At 36.0% G+C, this 19790-nt stretch overlaps 1 protein-coding gene across 1 annotated transcript in view; it reads right to left on the reverse strand.

The window, feature by feature from the left end:
* Tenm1 (teneurin transmembrane protein 1) overlaps positions 1 to 19790 on the reverse strand; it is an 811545-nt gene that overhangs the window by 77985 nt on the left and 713770 nt on the right. Inside the window, exon 25 of the mRNA XM_036174144.1 lies at positions 17762 to 17994. Coding sequence (XP_036030037.1) covers positions 17762 to 17994 — 233 coding nt within the window. The remainder of the gene's footprint in view (positions 1 to 17761; positions 17995 to 19790) is intronic.

Genomic DNA, 19790 nt, shown 5'->3' on the forward strand with positions numbered 1-19790 from the left:
AACACATCTTTCTCCAGCAGATCTAACTATTGTCCACTTAATTACCTACTGGGATCAGAAAGGGCCAAGATTCTTCTGCACAATGAACCCATTAATTTCTCTTGCTAGGTAGCTACTAATGAAGCTTCTAGAACTTAGAGGATTTTAGATGCCTGTATGTCACTATCAGTTAGAAGAAGGCAGACTTTAATGAACAGTTGAGATGATTTCTCTGCGTGGTTAACAATGCAATCAGAATTTCTCCAACAGGAGACACTAATAAACTCATTCTAGTACTGCATGGCTAGTGAATGGTGTGAGGTACTTAATTGGATATTCTGCTTAATAAAAAGTTATAGTAAGTTCTACAGTAAAGGTCATTCCCAAGGTATATAAATAGACATTTAAAATGACAAACACTCAAATGAATGTTCTACTGACTGCAATGTCCTCTATATTTGATGGATGAGAACCTTCTTTAAAGCACTTCAGAGTTATCACAAGGAACAATAGATTGGTAAATGACTTGACCAAGAATTTTGATTTTGAGAAAGACAGACAGTTCTAGTTTGGAGCATTTTGTTTTCTCTTCAGCTTTTAAAGCTTAAGCCTCAGCTTTGTTGCAAGGCAAAGTGAAGGAGCAGCTCTCTTGTGTCCACCAAGCAGTATTTTTTGTAAAATCTGATTGAAGAATCTTTTTTCCCTTTTACTGATTTGTTCACCATTTACTTTACACCTGTTATCTGTTAGGTATTGTGCTAAGTACTGGAAGCATAGTGTGATAAAAAGAAAAGACATAACGTTGCCCTTGAGAGGCTCAGAAACTGGTGGGGGTTATGGAGAAAAATCAAGTAACACAGTGCCATTATATAAGTACTAGTTTGGGGCAAGTCAGGATGTCACAGGAGTGGGGAAATTATGGTCTTAAGTGGTATCTTATTAGAATAGGTATAACCTGGAATCTGAAGATGTATTTTGAATTCTCTATGAATTCAGGATGAAATCTGGGTTAACATCATTGAAAACCCACACAGGATATCCAGTATACAATGATAATGTCTATTTGCTAAGAGTATTATGTTTTTCTAGGTTCAGTGCTGGAGTCTTTACACATATATTCTCACTTAATAATTACCATGTGCAGCAGATATTAATATCATTTTTAGATGAAGAAATTAAGCCACTTCTATTTCTTGAAGCTTTCTCCGCAAACTTTAATTCACTATGAGCTCTCTGTTTCCTAAACTGCAGAAGCTATCATTTTATTTATGTGTTTTTAATGTGAACTTTCCAAACATGATCTGCTTATATAATAAGCTTCTTCAGGATAAAAATTTATTTTTCTGTTTTTTAAATATTAAAAAAAAATCCAGGATACCTGAGCATAAGTGATCAAGAAATACTGCAGATTTATAGGCTAAATTTGCACGTGTTTTATTGGTGCACATCTAAACTTGAAGTAGAATAAAGCATTCCAGGATGTCAAAAGCTACACATCAATGTCTCTAAAATGAGTTGAGGAAGGCTGCAATGATAATCTCTTTTTCTAAAGAGCATTAAGAGGAAGATAGTCTTATCAATTAGTGATGATTTGAGTATGTAAAAACGGGGGTCTGACAAGCAAGAAGAGAGAGATGAAAGACCATAGATCAAATTAACTGGAAGTGAATTGGTTCTATGGAGATTGCAATCCCAAATAGCTTCATGCTCCCCCACAACAAATCCACTCTGCTCTGTCGGCAAAGCTTTGTGTTTGGTTCTTATAATCTTGTTCTAACTTACTGTGTCAGGAGATATGAAAAAACATAGATGGCTCAAGATTTCTCACTAATTTGCCTCACTGCATGTGAGAGAGCAGAGAGAACATTGGATCCAAGGTTAGAGATAGGTTTTTCAGGATGTGTCTGCTCTAAATATCTCATAGGACTTAGTGTAAAGCATTTTATCATTTGGTGTCTTGTTTTCTTTGCCTGAACATTCCCCATTACACAAAGTAAAATGTTCTGAGGATCACAAGAGCCATGGAAACGAAAGGTTATGAAGAGGATAAAATATTATGGTATTGCTAAGTGGCATCACAAATCACACAATCATTGCTATTATTCCTTGTAAAAGTGACTTTTCCAAACTTATAATCATAGACAATGCTTTCCATACAGGCAATATTTCAACATTTTAGGTCTACATATAGTGGACTGACAAATAGTAGAAGATGTGAGTCTGTAAAATCTTATGTAACTTTTGTCAACAGAGTGCCCTGTGTTAGACTCACCACAGAGACAAGGTAGTGCTTGAAAACAATTTTCTTACCTGGGGAGAAATTCTGTACCATTGAACTATTGAGGCAAAAAGCCTTCACAATTTTATAAGCTGGTTAAAATTTTCATACAGATAATCAAACAAGTGAAGCTCTATGCTGTGCAATTCGTTAAGGAAGACTCGGGGCTGAGGGTACTACTGGTATATCAACATTTTGCTATGAAACTTGACACCAATACTGATGTAATTATTTTGCATTGCTTTATAGAAGTTTGTGTGTTTGTTATGTGTATAAGCAAGAGAGATTTGGGTAAGTAGATGATTCGAGCTCAAATTGAAATGTGCATTTCTTGCATTATTTTTATGATAAAATTCTTGCCCCAAAGATGCATCTGGGGTATGAATTAAAAGGGCTTGGTCTATACAGGGTAAGATATAGGACATGACTCAGATATACTTTAAAAGAAATGCTTCTGCCATCCTAAGAAAACAAGGGCCTCCCAAGATCTTTATATGAACAATTAGCCTTAGGTAGGAAAGTTCATTTATTGCCAATGGACCAGCAAAGAGATAATTGCAGTTGTTTCACTCTGGGGAAAATGAGTCTCAAGGTCTGGGAATGACCAAGATGTTCTAATATAAAAGCAAACTAAGTAGAATACCTTGGCCCAAATGATCAGTAAAAGCAGGATATGGAGCTGCTGTGTTTACTATTCAGAAAAGTAGGTTAACTAAAGAAGAGCGAATATTTTTTAAGGATAGTTATTTGCATGTTAGAGCACTCTCAAAAACAACACAAATGTCCATACAAAATTCCTTCAGCATTCATGCATCTTGATGAATGAAGCTAATGGCAGAAGAGATCACTACTTAGAAGCAGTAGACAGACATTTGTAAAAGGTAAGACAAGGTAATGAGCACCATGTGCATACAATTTTTCAACCCTTTAAATAAAGTTCAGGAAACATTAAGGAAGATCAGTTTGAGGTCAATCAATAATGTGCAACTACAACAACAATATGCACTTGTAAGCACTTTCTCATTCTCTCATACATACGCAAACACACATGACAGTCGAGGACCAGCAAGATGGCTCCATTGCTTAAGGCAGTTGCTGTCAATCATGATGATCTGACACAGATCCCTGGGGCCCATATGGTGGAAAGAGAGAACTGACTCCCATATTTGCTGTGCTCTCTGAAATCTGTTTGCGCGCATACACACACACACACACACACACACACACACACACACACACACACACACACACGCATATAAACACAAATAGTAAAAATTTAAACAAACAGCAATAAAATATGACAACTGAGTTGGAATAAGATATTCAGTTTCATGAAGCAGTTTCTGTGCACCTCCCCAAGTTGATCTACAAGTTTAATAATCTTGGGCATGAGAAGGTTATTCAAAAGGAATTGAAAAAGCTAGATGCTTGTCATTTCCCATGTCTCATCTTGGTTGGTCACCCTCATGCCATTTCTACACCTTTCATTCTCTAAATTGAACCACACAGATATGTTCATGAGTGATATGACAGGAAGAGGTAATTCAGGCTGTGAGTCTGTAGCTTGAACCAATGTACCTAAGCTCCCAGTGCTCAGCTTTTCATCTTTGTCTAATGGTAGGAATAATACCTGAGCTGCCCATGTCAGCAGATTACTGTAAAGGCCAGATAAAATAACAGCTGTCTTGTCTGTGAGAGCCTTCCAAAAGGTGAATGCGAGTGATGGTAATATTTATTCATGGTTGTGATTAACAGTTTTCTGGTATTGTGCTGTGGTTTATCTAGTAGATGATTACCTACTTCAACATAGCAGGAGCCCCGTGTGTGATTCTGTCAGCATCTGCTCCATGCTAACAGTGGTGATCAGTCTGTACAGCATCCAGTATTATTTTGCCAGTCAAAGCAGTCTATGTTAGCTCTGAACCACACCACTTTTTAACTCCCGTTGTCTTGCCTGCACCATTGCCTCTGCCTGCAATGCCCTTTCTTCTATCTAGTGTTCTAATCCTGTTGTTCTTTCAAGGTGTAGTACCCATCTAGCCACAAGATTCACAATATACAAACTGACTTTAATATTTGCAAATGTCTTGATGGAGGTATGTTCTTGGCGATTTTATTGGTTTCCTTGGATGGTCGAAATCTTCTGATTCTACTAGAAGAGGCATGTGATGCAATTCCAAGTGGTAAGGTTGAGGTATAATAAGACATGAAGTTGCTCATCATTGTTACTAAGAATGTGATAGGTTTCGAACTGGACCAAGAACACATTTTACACTGAGTTTAGTAGCACATGCCTGTAATCCCCAGCACTTGGATGTAAAGGCAGGAGGATTAGGTAGTTTATAAGGCTAGGCTCATTTCCACAGCAAAATCAAGGCCAGCCTGGGATACACAAAACTTCAATTCAAATAAACCAAGAAACGAGCACAACAATACATTTGTACTTGTATAATTCTTAGGACCTTTGTAATGATCCCATTTCCTCACAGGGAGAGGTAAGCCATTCATGTCTCATTTACAGTTACTTTGTTCTTTGAAATCCTTTTCTTTTTAGAGTTGACTTAACCTATTTTGGATAAACGTTTGACTCTAGTTTTCAGTTCTACTTTATCCCTGTGTCCATTCCCCTTTTCAGATTACTTTGCCCTTTACCCTTCTGCTCATTTTCCCTACCTCCTTTCTTTCAGTCCTAAGACATTAATAATAATAATTTCTTGAACCCTTACAATGTTTAATGTTGATATCATATAACCTAATGATTCATCTCTTGTCTTCCCAAACAGATTATATTCTACTGAAAGGCAAGGCCATGCCTTTTTACTTTCTTGAAGAACTTTGAATTTACTGTTTGAAAGCTCAACCAAATAGTGGAACTCAGATAACATGCTTCTTTTCCTAATAAGATATACTGGGATGATGATGCTGATTTGGCAAAGTAGTGGTACTATTGGCACCAGTGTTTTATTAATATCAGTTAAATATGTTTGAAAGTATTAAGATGATGGCATCTCTGGATACTGGTCTGATAACAAGGAGGCTTTTGTGCAATTGGCATTAGCATAGTTCCTGCGTAAAGGAGGATTTTATTTGTGTATAAATAAATGACTCAGCTCTTTATTAGAAATTGAACAATATAAGCAATTAGAAAGTAGTTAATAACAGCAAGCCTTATAAATAACAAAATCAAACAGAGGCATAATGAAATATTTTTCACATATGATATTTGAAGTTTCAGTGGTTCAATTGTCCAAACATCTCTAACTTTTTTTAGGAACAAGAGAAGATTATGTTCAGCTCACACACTGGTGGTTTGGGCCATCTGTGACATCTGGATAGCATCCTGTAAACATTCAAACTGATTCTTTGAATAAAGTCTTAATGTCAAAACTGGACCCGATATACTTCAGAAATAAAATACCGCCCAGCATTAAAAATAAAAAAGATGGTATTTTTTATTTTATTTTATTTGTGTAACCTGTGATTTTACAAACATTTTCTTGCTTAATGAGCTTTAGCTTTTATATCATCTAACATAGCCCCTATTCAGTTCACTCTCTCTAGACTATTGGGAAAAGGTAAAAAGGTACTTTGTGAGACTAAGTCCTAAAGTAGGGCCAGAGCAGTAGATTTCCTACAGTTCTGATTTTACTTTGTTCAAGATGATAGGACTATAGAAGAAAACAGTGGTAATACTGTTAGGAAAGTCCATTCTGATAGATTTTAGCTTGGGGAGGGACAAAGCAGACTTGTCAATCTGTTAGTATGGCTTTAATTTTCTTGGGTTAGAGATGCCTTCCAAAATGAGAAATGGTTCTTGGCCACTCAGGGAAATTACTGTTATAATCAGCTGCCTTTCCTGAGTAAATACTGGTAAAATCGGGCCACCTACCCACCTTCCTTTCCCCCAAATCCATTACACACTTTAACAAGATTTTGAAAAACCAAATGGAACAGCTAGTAAATGAAACTGGAAGAAAAATAGAGCAAATAACATTGGAGCTTCTTGGCTAGGCTTTGATATTTGAGGCTGGAAGATAACCTCACATTTGAGTGGTTAATCCTGTGATTCCTCAGGGAGAGACTGTAAATGGGCCAGAACCCACTCCCAAGGAAACAGTGACTTTGGTTAATGATAAAGTTGACTCATTACATTGATGATTTTTTTCAGGAAGTTCACAGTCAGCCATTTAGGCAACTCTGAGTATGGGTATGTATGAAAAGTGCTGGTAAGCCTGAAGCTAACAGGAGATGCTTAAATCCAATAAGTTGAAGAAATAAGAGAGATTAATATTAGTAACCAGATAGTGCTCTAAAGACTCTATTTCAAGGCCAACGTTCTTAAATTCTCTCATGTATTATTACCTGTGCCTCATATATTGTTAAATATTTTGACTACCATCTCTATTGAGAGAAAAAAGCCTTATTTAAAACAAAACAAAATAAAACACTTTTTGAAACTGAATTGTCAGGTATAAATTTTCAAGTTGTTCTCTAACCCACTTTCTGATTCAAAATGTTTTAAAACTATGCAGTGTTTCAAGTGGTAGACAAGTCAGAACACAATAATACTAACACTCATGCACCCATCACCCAAATTTAACACATGGTACTATTTTGTTCCTGCATCAGAAAACAGAAAATACCATGGATACAGTTGAATCTCCACTACTTCAGTCTTCCATCCACTTTCCTAATTTACTTAGAAGTATTGCTATTCTGAAGTTAGTGTGTAGCATTCTTATATATTTTAAAATACATTTTTGCATATTTATGTATCTACAAATAACAGGTAGCATTAGTCTTTTATGTTCAAAATTTATGTAGGGGGACAAATTTGAAATGTATTATTTCATTTTTTATTTAAAGGTGGTGCATGCCTTTAATCCTAGCACTTGGGAGGCAGAGCTGGGCAGATCTCTGTGAATTTGAGGCCAGCCTGGTCTACAGAGCGAGATCCAGGACAGGCACCAAAGCCACACAGAGAAACCCTGTCCTGAAAACAGAAAAAAAAAGAAATGTATTATACACACACACACACACACACACACACACACACACACACACACACACAAGAAATCTCCAAACAACAGAAAAAATTTTTATGTAATTGGACTCCATAGCAGAATTTATGCCTGGCATGTCTGAGATCCTGGGTTTGATATATGACACCATATGATATACATATAAAGTAGATAAGTGTGCTGGTTGTACATGAATGTGACTGTATGTATTGCTTGAGAAATACACATACAAAATAGTTGAAAAGGTAAATGTTACGTTATGTACCATAATATCTTATGTTAGGTAGAAAATAATCATAATAGTATACATTCTTTTGTATAAGGAAAAAAATGGGTGTGGTTGGACTTGCAACAATTTGCTAAAACGGCTTACTGTTAGAGGATTGTGTTTATGGGAAAGAAGCCTGGAGGTTTCTCTTCATACCTTTTTCTACAGTTCAAACTTTCAAGCAATAGAGACATTACATTTATATTTTTCAAGACCATTAGGCTCACCTACATCAGATTATGGATTACTTAAAATTTTTGTTCTCTATAATACTTTTTAGAAATATATGTAATTAAACATTTCTACTATCAGTCTGGTAGGACTGCAATTTTTTTAAAAACATTTCTTCTTTGGCTTATGGTGTGACACCTTCATTGGGTGTTCTTTCAAATGCTCAGATGAGAATAACACATTGTCAACTTTTTATAGTGTGATATTCTTTCCTGAAGAGCTGTCATCCAGGAAAACAAAGACCCATGTCTCCAGGGATCAGGGTATAGGACAGGATAGTGTATGTGTGTTAAAATTATATATATATATGTGTGTGTGTGTGTGTGTGTGTGTGTGTGTGTGTGTGTGTGTGCGCACTCAACAGTTGCATTTTACTAATTAATTAAAATATAATACTTTGTGTTCTGGAGACTTATAAAATATAGTAAAATTCTGTTACTTTGTGGTGCTGTAGCTGGACCCTAAAGCTATGTACATGTAAAGAAAAGGTGCTACATCTCCATCTCTACTCAGAAAATTAAACAGAATAAAATCAAAATGGCGAACAATTTTTTGTGTAGCAGTGATCATAGATATTTAGACATGTTTCCTTCCAAGCTTTTCCAGTCATAGGTACACAGTGAATTCCCACCTTTGCAGATTTAGCAGCACATACTCAATGCCACTTTGTGTTCTGAACTTTTCATTGGATGTTATTTTGTATTTTCATTATGCCTCAGAGGTTAGTAAGGCATGGGGACATATGGGAAAATAAACAGCCTTTAGATGCAGACAGTAAGGGAACACACACATTCTATAGAAATATTTAAAATGATAAATAATATAAATAGTAGGTCTGTTTTTCTTTTCTATCACAATTTGCTAGAAATTCTGAAGAATATCAGTGAGAAAATACTCTGCTCGTGATACCATTCTCCTTTAGTATACTGAAGGAGATACTACTGTAAAGCACAACTGCTGAATGCTCATCTGTTTCTGATTGGGGTGAAGGAAGAGGAAAAGTTAGCTTTCTATCCAGGAGAGACACACTGTGGGCTGCACAAGAGGAGCCATCTAACCATCCCCCATTTTACCAGTTTGTTGCTTGCACAGATAACTTTTAAAAACCCACTTTTCTTTGATTTAAAACCCAAACGGCAGCTGTCTTTCTTGTATGTGCCATCTGTAATCCTTGGATGAAGTGGCCCCCAAATGCAATCAATTGTTCAACTAAAAAATAAAAATAAGCTTTATGACTCCATATTCAGATGTGAGTCAGCCCATGGTGATGTTAAAGTCACAAATTTTGAAAGATGTCTTGGTTGACTTTACTCTGTACACCTGCTCATTTACTTAGGATTTCTAGAGGATTAATGAAGCTAAAACCATCTGATGATCACTTTCTCTGCTGTTGAGTTAAGATTTCAGATTACCTGGAATGTCAGTGTACTGTAGACAGAAGATTCCTCCAGAAATCACCAAGCTGTGCTATACTCAAAAGGAAATGACTTTCTATTTCTTTGATTTCATGCTTACCCTATACATTTGGCAAACGTGGAATTACAGGGTCATGTTGTACTGATTTTGGAAGAATACAGGGCTAAGATGAAATTTTTAACTCTAATACTTTTTCATGTTTTAAAGCCTTAAAAACAAATACTTTACATGGAGGGAAATGTCCCAATTAACATCTGAAGAATTTTTACATTTAAACATCTTACCCTGCTGGGGAAGATAGATAAAGCAAACTTACTACCTTCTGCTGAAGAGAAACTGTATTTAGAAAGAACTTGCTATTCTCATAAAACTTTTAATAGGAAGAAGTGAATCAAATTCCTTAATTACCATTTTATGGTTGGTAAAAGGGCAAATTACATGCCATCCATTTCTAAACTTCTAAATGTCTCTGGTGCTTTTAATTAAAGTTGCCACCTAGAAACTACTAAAGCAATTTTACGCAATTAGTTATTTATAGGTTACCATAATACACCACTCAAAATATGATTTAAATGATTTGCAGCCTGTTAGTGTATGATCTCTGTCATTATTTTATTTTTTGGCCAGGGAGTTTTCTTTGAAATCAATTGAGGTGATTCTTAAGTGGACAGATGGGAAATGTATGACACTGAGGGGCTGTGTGATAAACAAGTAAAATTAGTTTGTTATTCCCTAAACAATACAACATTAACAACCATTTACATGGCATTTGGTATTAGATATTGTAAGATATTGTAAAATATTATGGTATTAGATATTGTAAGTAAGATAGAGATGATTTAATGGATGAGAAAGAATGTGCATAGATCACATGCCACAGATACCAATGAATTATTTTATTTCTTTGTTATTCCCCAACCTTTCCCCAATTTCCCGTTATTCTACCAGGTATCTAGCATCAGGCTTCTCCATGTTGCCTTGAGTACACTATCTGCTGTCTTTGGGTGATCTTTTCTATTTAAACATATCCATATCCCAGGCCCTCAAATTTCCTATGAAGTGTTTTAATGATGAAGTAATATGCTGCTGTCCCAGAAGATTCCCTTCTCTAGACATTAAGTTCACATGTGAACAGAATTCTTGCAGAATGAATTTTATGGTGAATAATAGGGGAAATTATTTTGGTTACAGGTGACTTGTGGGGCACTACCTAACACAGATGAGAACCAGAACTTAAATCACACACAACAGCTGGATCCTAATCTGTCTTGACTCTTGATTCTCTTGTGGCCCCATCCTTTTCTAGGATGCAGAGAAAACCTCTTTTCCAAGTCACCTATCCAGTGTTCTGGCAGCCACTGTAATCAATATTAGTAACAACACAACAACACAGATCAGAACTATAGGTAATACTTATTCTGTCTACACTCCATTCTCAGATATTTCATTGGGTAGCTTTTTTATTAGGTGCTTTTATATTTTATTTTTTTATGTGCTTTATTAAACAGATCAATTGTGCTTTCACTTTAAGGATGAGGAAGCTGTAGCTCAGTAAAGTTAGACAACTTTCCCAAGAGTGAAGGATCTGGAGGTTTGTATCTAGTTCAGTTTGATTCTAGAATCTGGGTGGTCATCAGTATATCTGATCTCTAAAATATTATAACATATCCAGAATCTGATAAATGCATGGCAATTAAAATAAATGTGCAAGAGATCATTTACTAAAGCTTCCATGGCTTTATAAAACATGATCTCTTAAACAGAGAGTTCAAGCACAGATGATATAAAAAAGGTAGTTAGCCAAGGCCAAGTCTGTCTTCCTTGTCTTCTTTTTTCTCACCAACAGCTTATGCCCTTTGAATTGTAACAGAAAAGTCAGAAAAGCCCTCAAGTTACAGCTGCTCACACAAATTAAGGTTCTATTCTTTTGGTCGTTGTTAGCAAACACATTAGAGCAAGTATATACAGAAACCGGTTAAGCCCTCACTCTGGTCAGATAATTGGTACAGAATGTCCTCTGCAGTAGCTGCTGTAAATTCTGAGACACTAAGAACTTAGTTTATAAAAGAAATTTCCATTAACATAATGGATTTCTCTACATTTTTAATGGTCACATGATATTTCTTCATGTGTGCCACATGCTATCAAATTACTGTTTAATTATTACGTTTATAGATTTTCACCGATGCACAACATTGAAGAATACCATGTGGCTAAAAAAAGATCACAGTATTATTGAGGTGTTCAAAAAGTATTTTGCCTAAAGTTTAAGATCGTCAAACTCATTTTTTGTAAGCTGCTTCTAATCCTAACAAGGATGTTGGATAAAAGAAAATTGCATAGGAAGAACCTTGCAAGCCAGCTGGGAATTTGGCCATGGGTGACTGACTGTTGATATTACCTAGAAAGCAGATTTTATTTAAGTGATCCTCTCAAATCCTTCTTACCCCAATGGCTGATCTTAGTTCTTTCATATTTAGCAGAAAAGATCTATTTCTTTGAAAGTCCGGAGATTCATGACTCTTGTACCTCTTATCCTCATTCCGATCTTAGGACCATGTCTTTGTTCTCCTCCTACTCCCATTTTATTTAAAAATATTTTTATATAATGGATTTTGATCTGATTTTTCCCCTTCCCTAACTCCTTTCAGATTCTCCCCACCTTCTCACCCATCCTACTTTATGTTCTCTCTCAAAACAAACAAACACCCCCCCCCCCCCCCGCAGCAAGACAAAAACTACCCAAACCATACAGGATGAAACAGAAAGACCATGAAAACCCTAATGAAGTCCCTTTGTGTTGCTCTGCAGTGTGGTTGACATACCCAGTGGCATACCATTAAAGAAAAATGATTTCCCCTCTCCCAGCAGGTATCAACTGCAAATAGCTTCCTGGTTAAGGGTGGTATTTTGCATCTACTTTCCCTTCTCAGTGCTGGTATTTTGTCTCTGTGAGTTCATATGGGCATCGGTCCTGTTGTTCTCCCCCTTATTCAAGGCCATTCATGTTTCAAATCTTTTTTTTTTTCAGACAGGGTTCCTCTGTGTAGCTCTGGCTGTCCTGGAACTCCCTCTGTAGACCAGGCTGGCCTTGGACTCACAGAGATCTTCCTGCCTCTGTTTCCTGAGTTCTGGGATTACAGGCATGCACCACCACAGCTGGACTCAAATCTTTTGGCTATAGAATAAGATTGTAATTTCTGACTCACTCCCTTGCTTCTGCTATTACCCTGAAATATTTTTTAACTATAAAATACTGATTATTTTTAAGAGTCCTAAATACAACATTTGTTTTATGAATGCTGTGGTTTGTCTGTAATTTTATTCAGGAATATCCTTCTTATATCTCCAAATGGTTGGCACCAAGAAGTTATATAATATGCGAAAGGAATGTAGGGAAATCATTATTACCTTCACTGCACTGAAGAACCAAAATAATTTCCTGTTTCTTTACTATGCTCTTTTCCTTATAGATACTACTAATGCTAACAAGAATCACTAATTCTTGTCTTATCATTTTTCATTAATCACAAATACAGCATTTGAGAATAGTATGCAGATGCCCAAGGATAGAGTAGAGGTTAGGAATGTTCCTAGGCTAGATTTAGGAAATGACAAAAATGATTGTCTCTAGATTATTCAGATTTCATAATTTCCCAAAAAGTTAAAAGGAATCATGCAGCTAGTAACATGAATACCCTAAAGCCACCTTTTAAAGGTGTAAAGACTTAAGAATTATTTCTCTTCCATGGAAAAACTGTTAGAACTCAACTGGATATTGCCTAAGCCCTGCTGGCTTCTGAGGTCAATTTACTTAAAGACACTTGAAAATAGAGATATAATCTGTGGTGAGGTCTAAGAAAAGCGTGCTAATGCTTTGATTAATTTTAGCCTGTCCTGTCAATCCTTTACCCTTTGTATCTACTTTGAAAAACATAAGTGCTTTCAGCTTGTCACAGATTTTGTTTTATAACCCCACCTAGTACATTTCCCATTCTTCTGAAGTACTTGGTCATCTATTACATGACTCATTAGTTTGAGTTCTCTGTAGAATTAAAGAAAGTTGCAGTAAAAATAATAAATGGAACCTAAGTTCCGTGCATGTTTTAAAAGCATCTTTCAAAGTCAATTCAAACTCATATACAATGCTAGGGAATGGTGCTCCTTTAACTTCCTTGCTAAAGCCATTGAAGTATTGATGAGTAAAAAGAGAAATGTTTCTTTTTATTGGAATTCAAATCAAAGTATATCACATTGGGTTTCTTCCCAGGAGAAGAACCCAGGGACTACCATATGAAATTCTATTTGAGGATGCTCCCATTTTTCCTTCAAACAAAATTTGTAGTTACTACTGCAGTCAGGACATTTAATAAAATGAAGGTTTCCTGCCTTGGTCCCATAAGGAAAATTTGGTGAACTTCCTTCCTAGTTGCAGAATCTTCTAAAGAGAAGTGACAAGGTTTCCTGGAGATTTATTTGAATAATTACATTTACTAGATAGGGCACTATCAGTACACACTTAGTTTGAAAAAAATCAGAGAAAATATTATAATAGGAAAAGGAAACTTGACTGGAAACTACTTGTCTTATATAGATCTTTTTCCTGCTGAGCACATACATGTCACTAGATGAAAAAATTCATATCCTCCCCAGAGATCCTGAAGTTTGGTCCAAAGGTGTGGAGTGTGGGATAGTGCTATTCTAGGTTTCTGTCTTTTTCATATAAGATGTTTTATAAATGAGGCTAACTTGGTTTGAGTTCTGGATTATTACCTGTATACCATGTGATCCTGAGTAAATCTCTTGCCCTATCAGAATTTCTGTTTCCTCTTGTACAATGGTAATCATAGCACTGTACAAACAAGTGCATTGCTGTGAAGATCAGAGATAGTGTGTAGAAACACCCACTAGACTGAATAGCACACAGTAGGCACTTGGCATGCTATAGTAATGCTTACTGTAATCCATTAGAATCGGAAAGGAGACCATCCTGAGCTCTTCAACTTACATCTGAGAAATTTCATGATCCTGTGTTACAATTCATGCTGTCTCAAAAATAGTTAATGTAATGATTGCCTATTTTAGTGTTGAGGAAAAGGAAACCATGGTAAGTAAGGGATAGTGACATGTACAGCCATTCAAGGAAAACATGGGCATTATATGGATAAATCAAGAAAATTCAGGCTTTCTAGTCTGGAGTTCTCAATTGGCTACCATTTCTCACAAACACAAACAAATGAACAAAACAAAGTGAAATGCAATACATCTTCTGATTTCTGAACTTCAGCTGGTAGGCTTTGGATGGGATCTGATAATTTACTCCAACATTAGGATGAAGGATCGCAAAACACATATTTCAGCTCAGCTTTAAAACAGGTTCAGAAAATTAATGAACTGCCTTGCTGATCAACATTTCCTAGCCTTACCTTGAGTATTTAAGGACATGTTGGAAAGTCTACCTAAAATTGCTATATGTTGCATGTTAAAGTCTTAACACAGTGGTTCTTGATCTTCCTAATGCTGTGACCCTTTAATACAATTCTTCATGTTGTGGTGATCCTCAACCATAAAATTATTTCATTGCTTCATCATAACTGTAACTTTGCTACTGTTAAGAAATGTAATGTGAATATCTGATATGCAAACACTATGAGTGTTGTGACCCACATGTTGAGATCTTCTGTCTAGAGCAAGCTTTCTTTCCTAACTTAGAAATGGTACTCTCCAGATGTACATTTCCATTTTATACTGATCTACAGCTTTTCTATATGAGCTTATATGTAAGGGGGAAAAAATCAAGCCTTTACTTAAACCCATTAAACAGTTGTCTTCCAAAGGAGTGGCAAGAAGGAACTGGTGCATATGACAGACAGTTGTAAAGCAAAACTACAAACAAATTACACTTTCTCGAGAGATAAATAATCTGCAGGAAAACTTCAAAGATGAAATTATCAATTAGTCATAATCTTTTATCAATTTGCACACTGTAATTTAATACCTTCTTGCATGAATTTACCTTCTACAGAAGTCTATGAAATTGCCCTATAGCATTCCATATAACTCTCACTTCTGATTCATTGAGAAAGGCGAGTGCTGTCTAGGTTCATCATAGAGATAGGAATTGCAGCTGGGCACTTGAGTTTTTCACCAGTATGTTCAAGGTGACTGATGTGTGTATTGAGGTCCTACAATCTGAGTGATTTTAAAAAATCACTATCTGGTATCAAACATTGTTTCCATTGTCAAAGGGTTGTGGTAAATCCCTACACAGTATATACCATGACTTTCACAAAAGTATTCTAGATCACTCATTGGATCTGGACAACTATTGAAAACATCAGCTTCAGGAACAGTATGTGAAAGTTGTTCAAATGAGTTCAGACAATCAGCTGTCTGTCTGAGTCTGATGTACACAGGGCTGCTTTGAAAGAGTATTAGACTATGGTAAAGGCCACTTGTGTAAAGAAAGATGAGGAAATCAAGATGAAAGAAAACACACTACCAGATATGATAAAAGGAAAAACTAAGTTTGATATTAGCTTTAATAGATGCATAAATTTTGGCACTCTAATTACTGATACTTTAAGAGTTCTGGCAAATCCTGCTCATCAGGGCTCTTATTGCCACTTTCCAAGCGGAAAAACTATCCCGAACAAATTCTTTGCTTTATTTGGAAAAGCAGAAATAGTCATTATCTATGTGGCAGGTTGAATGTGGTAGGTGAGATGAGCGGTTTTCAGACTAGCAGCAACTCAGGAGGATGTCAATTTCAGGCACAATACAAGCCTGATTCCTCCTTATATCTTATGCAGAAATCTTTATAATACCCACAATAGTTTTAAATCTGTATAAAATGTAAGACCCAACCTGATATATTTTCTTGAAAGATGAGATGATTATGTGTTGCACCTGAGTTATTCATTTACTCTTTGAATATTTATTGTGGGCCCACTATGTAGATGCAATAGGAGTTGGCACAGAGAAGAAGAAACACTTTACTATAATACTTGGAAGATTTAAATTCCCTTAGGGAATACCTGGCATAAGTAAGAGTTATTTAATTGATCAATTATAAAATAAACACATTTGATGGATTCTACATCATTCTCAGAATTAGTAGGGTGATGGGTAAAGTTACAAAATATTAGATGTATTTTCACTTTGCAATGTTTTATAGAAAAATATTTCTATTCATGAAGGAACTGGGAAGCAAAAGAAGGCAAATATATAATCCAGTGTTAACTGCATAGTGTAGACTGTTTAAGAAATTCACGTTTAATGGGCTGGGATTGGCCAGGAGGGTTTTAATAGAGACACAGCAGTTAAAGAACTTGAAGACTTTAAACTATCATAGTAGTTGGAATTTAATTCCAGTATGGCAAATGTCAAATGGCTATAGAATATCCTCTTAATATTTGAAATAGTAAGTGGCTTTCTAACAAATTAAATACATTGGCCTCATAGTATTTACTGACATGGAAAGATACTTTTACTAACATTAAAGAATGACAATATATACTATGAATCTACTTAGAGAATTAAAACATATGTTACACATGAAAAAATTCTAAAAGAATAAATACTATGTTAATGGTGATTTTCTATATGTGATAAGTGTATGCTGATTTTAATTAAAAACATTCTTCCTTTTGTATTTTTCTCAAACAATGGTGTATTATGTTTAATACTTAATACTGGCTTTATGAAATCCAGTGAAATGAATACTTTAAAAAAACTCACAAAAATAAATATGCACACATGCATGCATAAAAACCTGGGAGAAAGAACAAAGAAGAATGCTTGAAAAATTAAGCAAATGAGATAGATGATATATGATGACAGACCATCTGTAAATTTAGTAGTCTAAGGTGGACATATGATTGAATACTGTAAAATTATGAAGTTAATTGGGAGACAGAGACTTGTTCATTAAATTGCAGGCAATTGAGGTAAAGGTTGGTCCTACAAGATAGGGAAGTGAGTTTTAAAATAAGGTTAAGCTCCCACTAAAGGCAAAATGATTAGAATCTTTTATCCTAGAGTTGATGTAAGTAAAAATAGCTTAAAAATAATCTAGAAACTTTTAAAGAAAGTTCATTAATGGTTGTTAAGCAAAAGATAGGGATGCTGTGAGATAGTCAGCATTTTTGATAGTGGTACAAGAAGTTGGGAACAGATCTCAGAGCCAAAGCAGGCCACAGAGCAGAAGCAGGGGACTGGAGGCTCTAGGCTGGGACCAGTTAATTCTTTAAGTGCTGGATTGTGTGGAGTTCTCAGAAACCAGCACCCAGGACAGGTTAGGGATACTGAAAGTCATTCCAATGGCCCTGGGTAATAGTTATTTGTTAACCACAATAAAAGCATACCAATCATTTGATAAAAATTATGATCACACTAAGGTGATCATCTAAAATTTTGTCTTGATGTACCTGCTTTCTGTGACAGACTCTGGAAAAAAAGAGGCAGAATGTTGAGATAGATAGAGTACAGTATGACAATAGCTTTAAGATTCAGTGAAGTCAAACAAAACCTGTAGTCAACTGAAAAATGGAGTTTTATTCATTTTACCTCGAGGGCTGTTCAGTGATGCTTCTGAGGCTTTCCCACCATCTCCGCAATGACTCTGGTCAAAGGGAAGGCACTGATCACCTGTTCCCGCCACCACTTCAAAATTCTTAGACAGATCTTTTGTTTCCACAAGAGATTTCAGTTTGTAGACTTTTCGAGTATTGGTGTCTGATAGGTAGAGTGATTCAGACATAGGGTCCATAGCCAGATAGTACTTGTGTGCAGGGCTTGTGCTGGGAAGGAGGAAAAAAATAAGTTATTAAAAGCAATTTGTTCAACATGTACCCCAGGAGTCTTTCTTTTGTCACAAATGGAAACATATTTTAATAGATGAAAGAAATTATGTACCTTCCTGCTTATGTACCAAGGGTCTAAACATGTATTTTTTTCTATTAATGGTTCTAGGCGTGAGAGAATCCAGTGCATCCAGCTAACCAATGATGCTGCTGACATTTTGATACTGTCCATTTAGAGTAGAAAGAAACAAAAATAGAAAATACCCTAGGAGATAGTTTTCCTATTCCATCATCCAATTGGCAGCTGGATGATGACTTGTTTCACTGTTAACTCACTAAATTTAACACAAGCATTCTTTTTCACTTCCTTTCCAATCTCTCATCAACTTACTCTTCTTTTGGACTTTTTGCCTTCCTTGGGGACACTGCCACCTTCCTAGGTGCCTGTTGTTGATTAAAAAGCATGGTTCAAGCTAGAGGACTGTGTCAGAGGCTTGATCTTGGAGGGCTGTGTCAGAGATACACTGTTAAAATTTCAAATTCCCCCTTTGAACTGACCAACTGACCCTAACACACTTTTCCTCCTGTCAGACACTGATGAAATTGAACATTTCTAAGGTAAAACCATGGCATTCTAGTTTCTTTTTTGTTGTGCTGTGATAAATACCATGAGCAAAGCACATCTGGGGAAGAATGGGTTTATTACCACTTAGAGGCTAGAGTCCACCATTTAGTGAAGCCAAGGTGGGAATTCAAGGCAGGAAACTGGAAGCAGGAACTGAATCAAAGATCATGGAAGAATGCTGCTTACTGGCTTGCTCTCCCTGGATTACTAGGTCTGACTTCTTATACTACTCAGGATGACCTGCCCAGGGTTGAGACTGTCCCTAGTGGGCTGGGCACACCCACATCAATCAGTAATCATGACAATGCCCCACAGATATGCTCACAGACCAATCTGATGGAGACAGTTTCTCATTTGAGGTTACCTCTACCCAAGTGACTATAGTTTGTGTCATGTTGGCAAAAATTAACGAGCATACATAGTCACAAGGTTGTGTACATAGATTCACCGCTGCTGTCTGTCACATAGAAGGTGTTGTTGAAGTTGTATCTATTTTATCCGTAGTGTCTTCATAATTATTCTGAACACCCACTCCTGCAGTGAAAAAATTTACTTCATCTTTTCTCACATGTTTTTAGTGTTTTTAACCAGGTGGCTTCTCATGAAGGAAGCTGTCCCCAGTCTAATAAACTATGAGAATTAAGCAGAAGATATTCCATTTTTTGTTTATTTCTCATATGTTTAGTGCTAAGAACTCTGCTTAGTACCTACTTGTCTATGTTAGAAGCAAGATGTCATTCTTCTCCAACTCCTTTCTACCATTTCTCATATGTACGGAACATCATGTTCTTGTTTCTTTTTACCTTGTAAATTCTTCTCCAGTATGTTTCCTTTATCTCTGCTGTCATTAGTCCAAATGTACATCCTCTCTTACTTGAGCATTCATTGGTGCCATTTGTATGTTGTGTGTTTAATTCTTAATCCATTAAAATATATCTTCTAAGTGCCTAAAATGTGCTCAAGAATTGTGCTACAGTATAAAGACCAACTTGTGTATAAGATACAATCATTTTCTTCATGAAACTCAACAGGTTTGTCATGTAGACTGATAAGTAAGCAAGGCATGACTCTCATAAGTCAAGTATTAGTATAGAAAATGTGAGAAGGGAGAGAAATGATCAGAGAAGAGGGATTAATAATGTAGGAACATTTATCACACTGTGTTAGT

This window comes from Onychomys torridus, chromosome X, assembly GCF_903995425.1.
Source record: "Onychomys torridus chromosome X, mOncTor1.1, whole genome shotgun sequence".
NCBI classification, from domain to species: domain Eukaryota; kingdom Metazoa; phylum Chordata; class Mammalia; order Rodentia; family Cricetidae; genus Onychomys; species Onychomys torridus.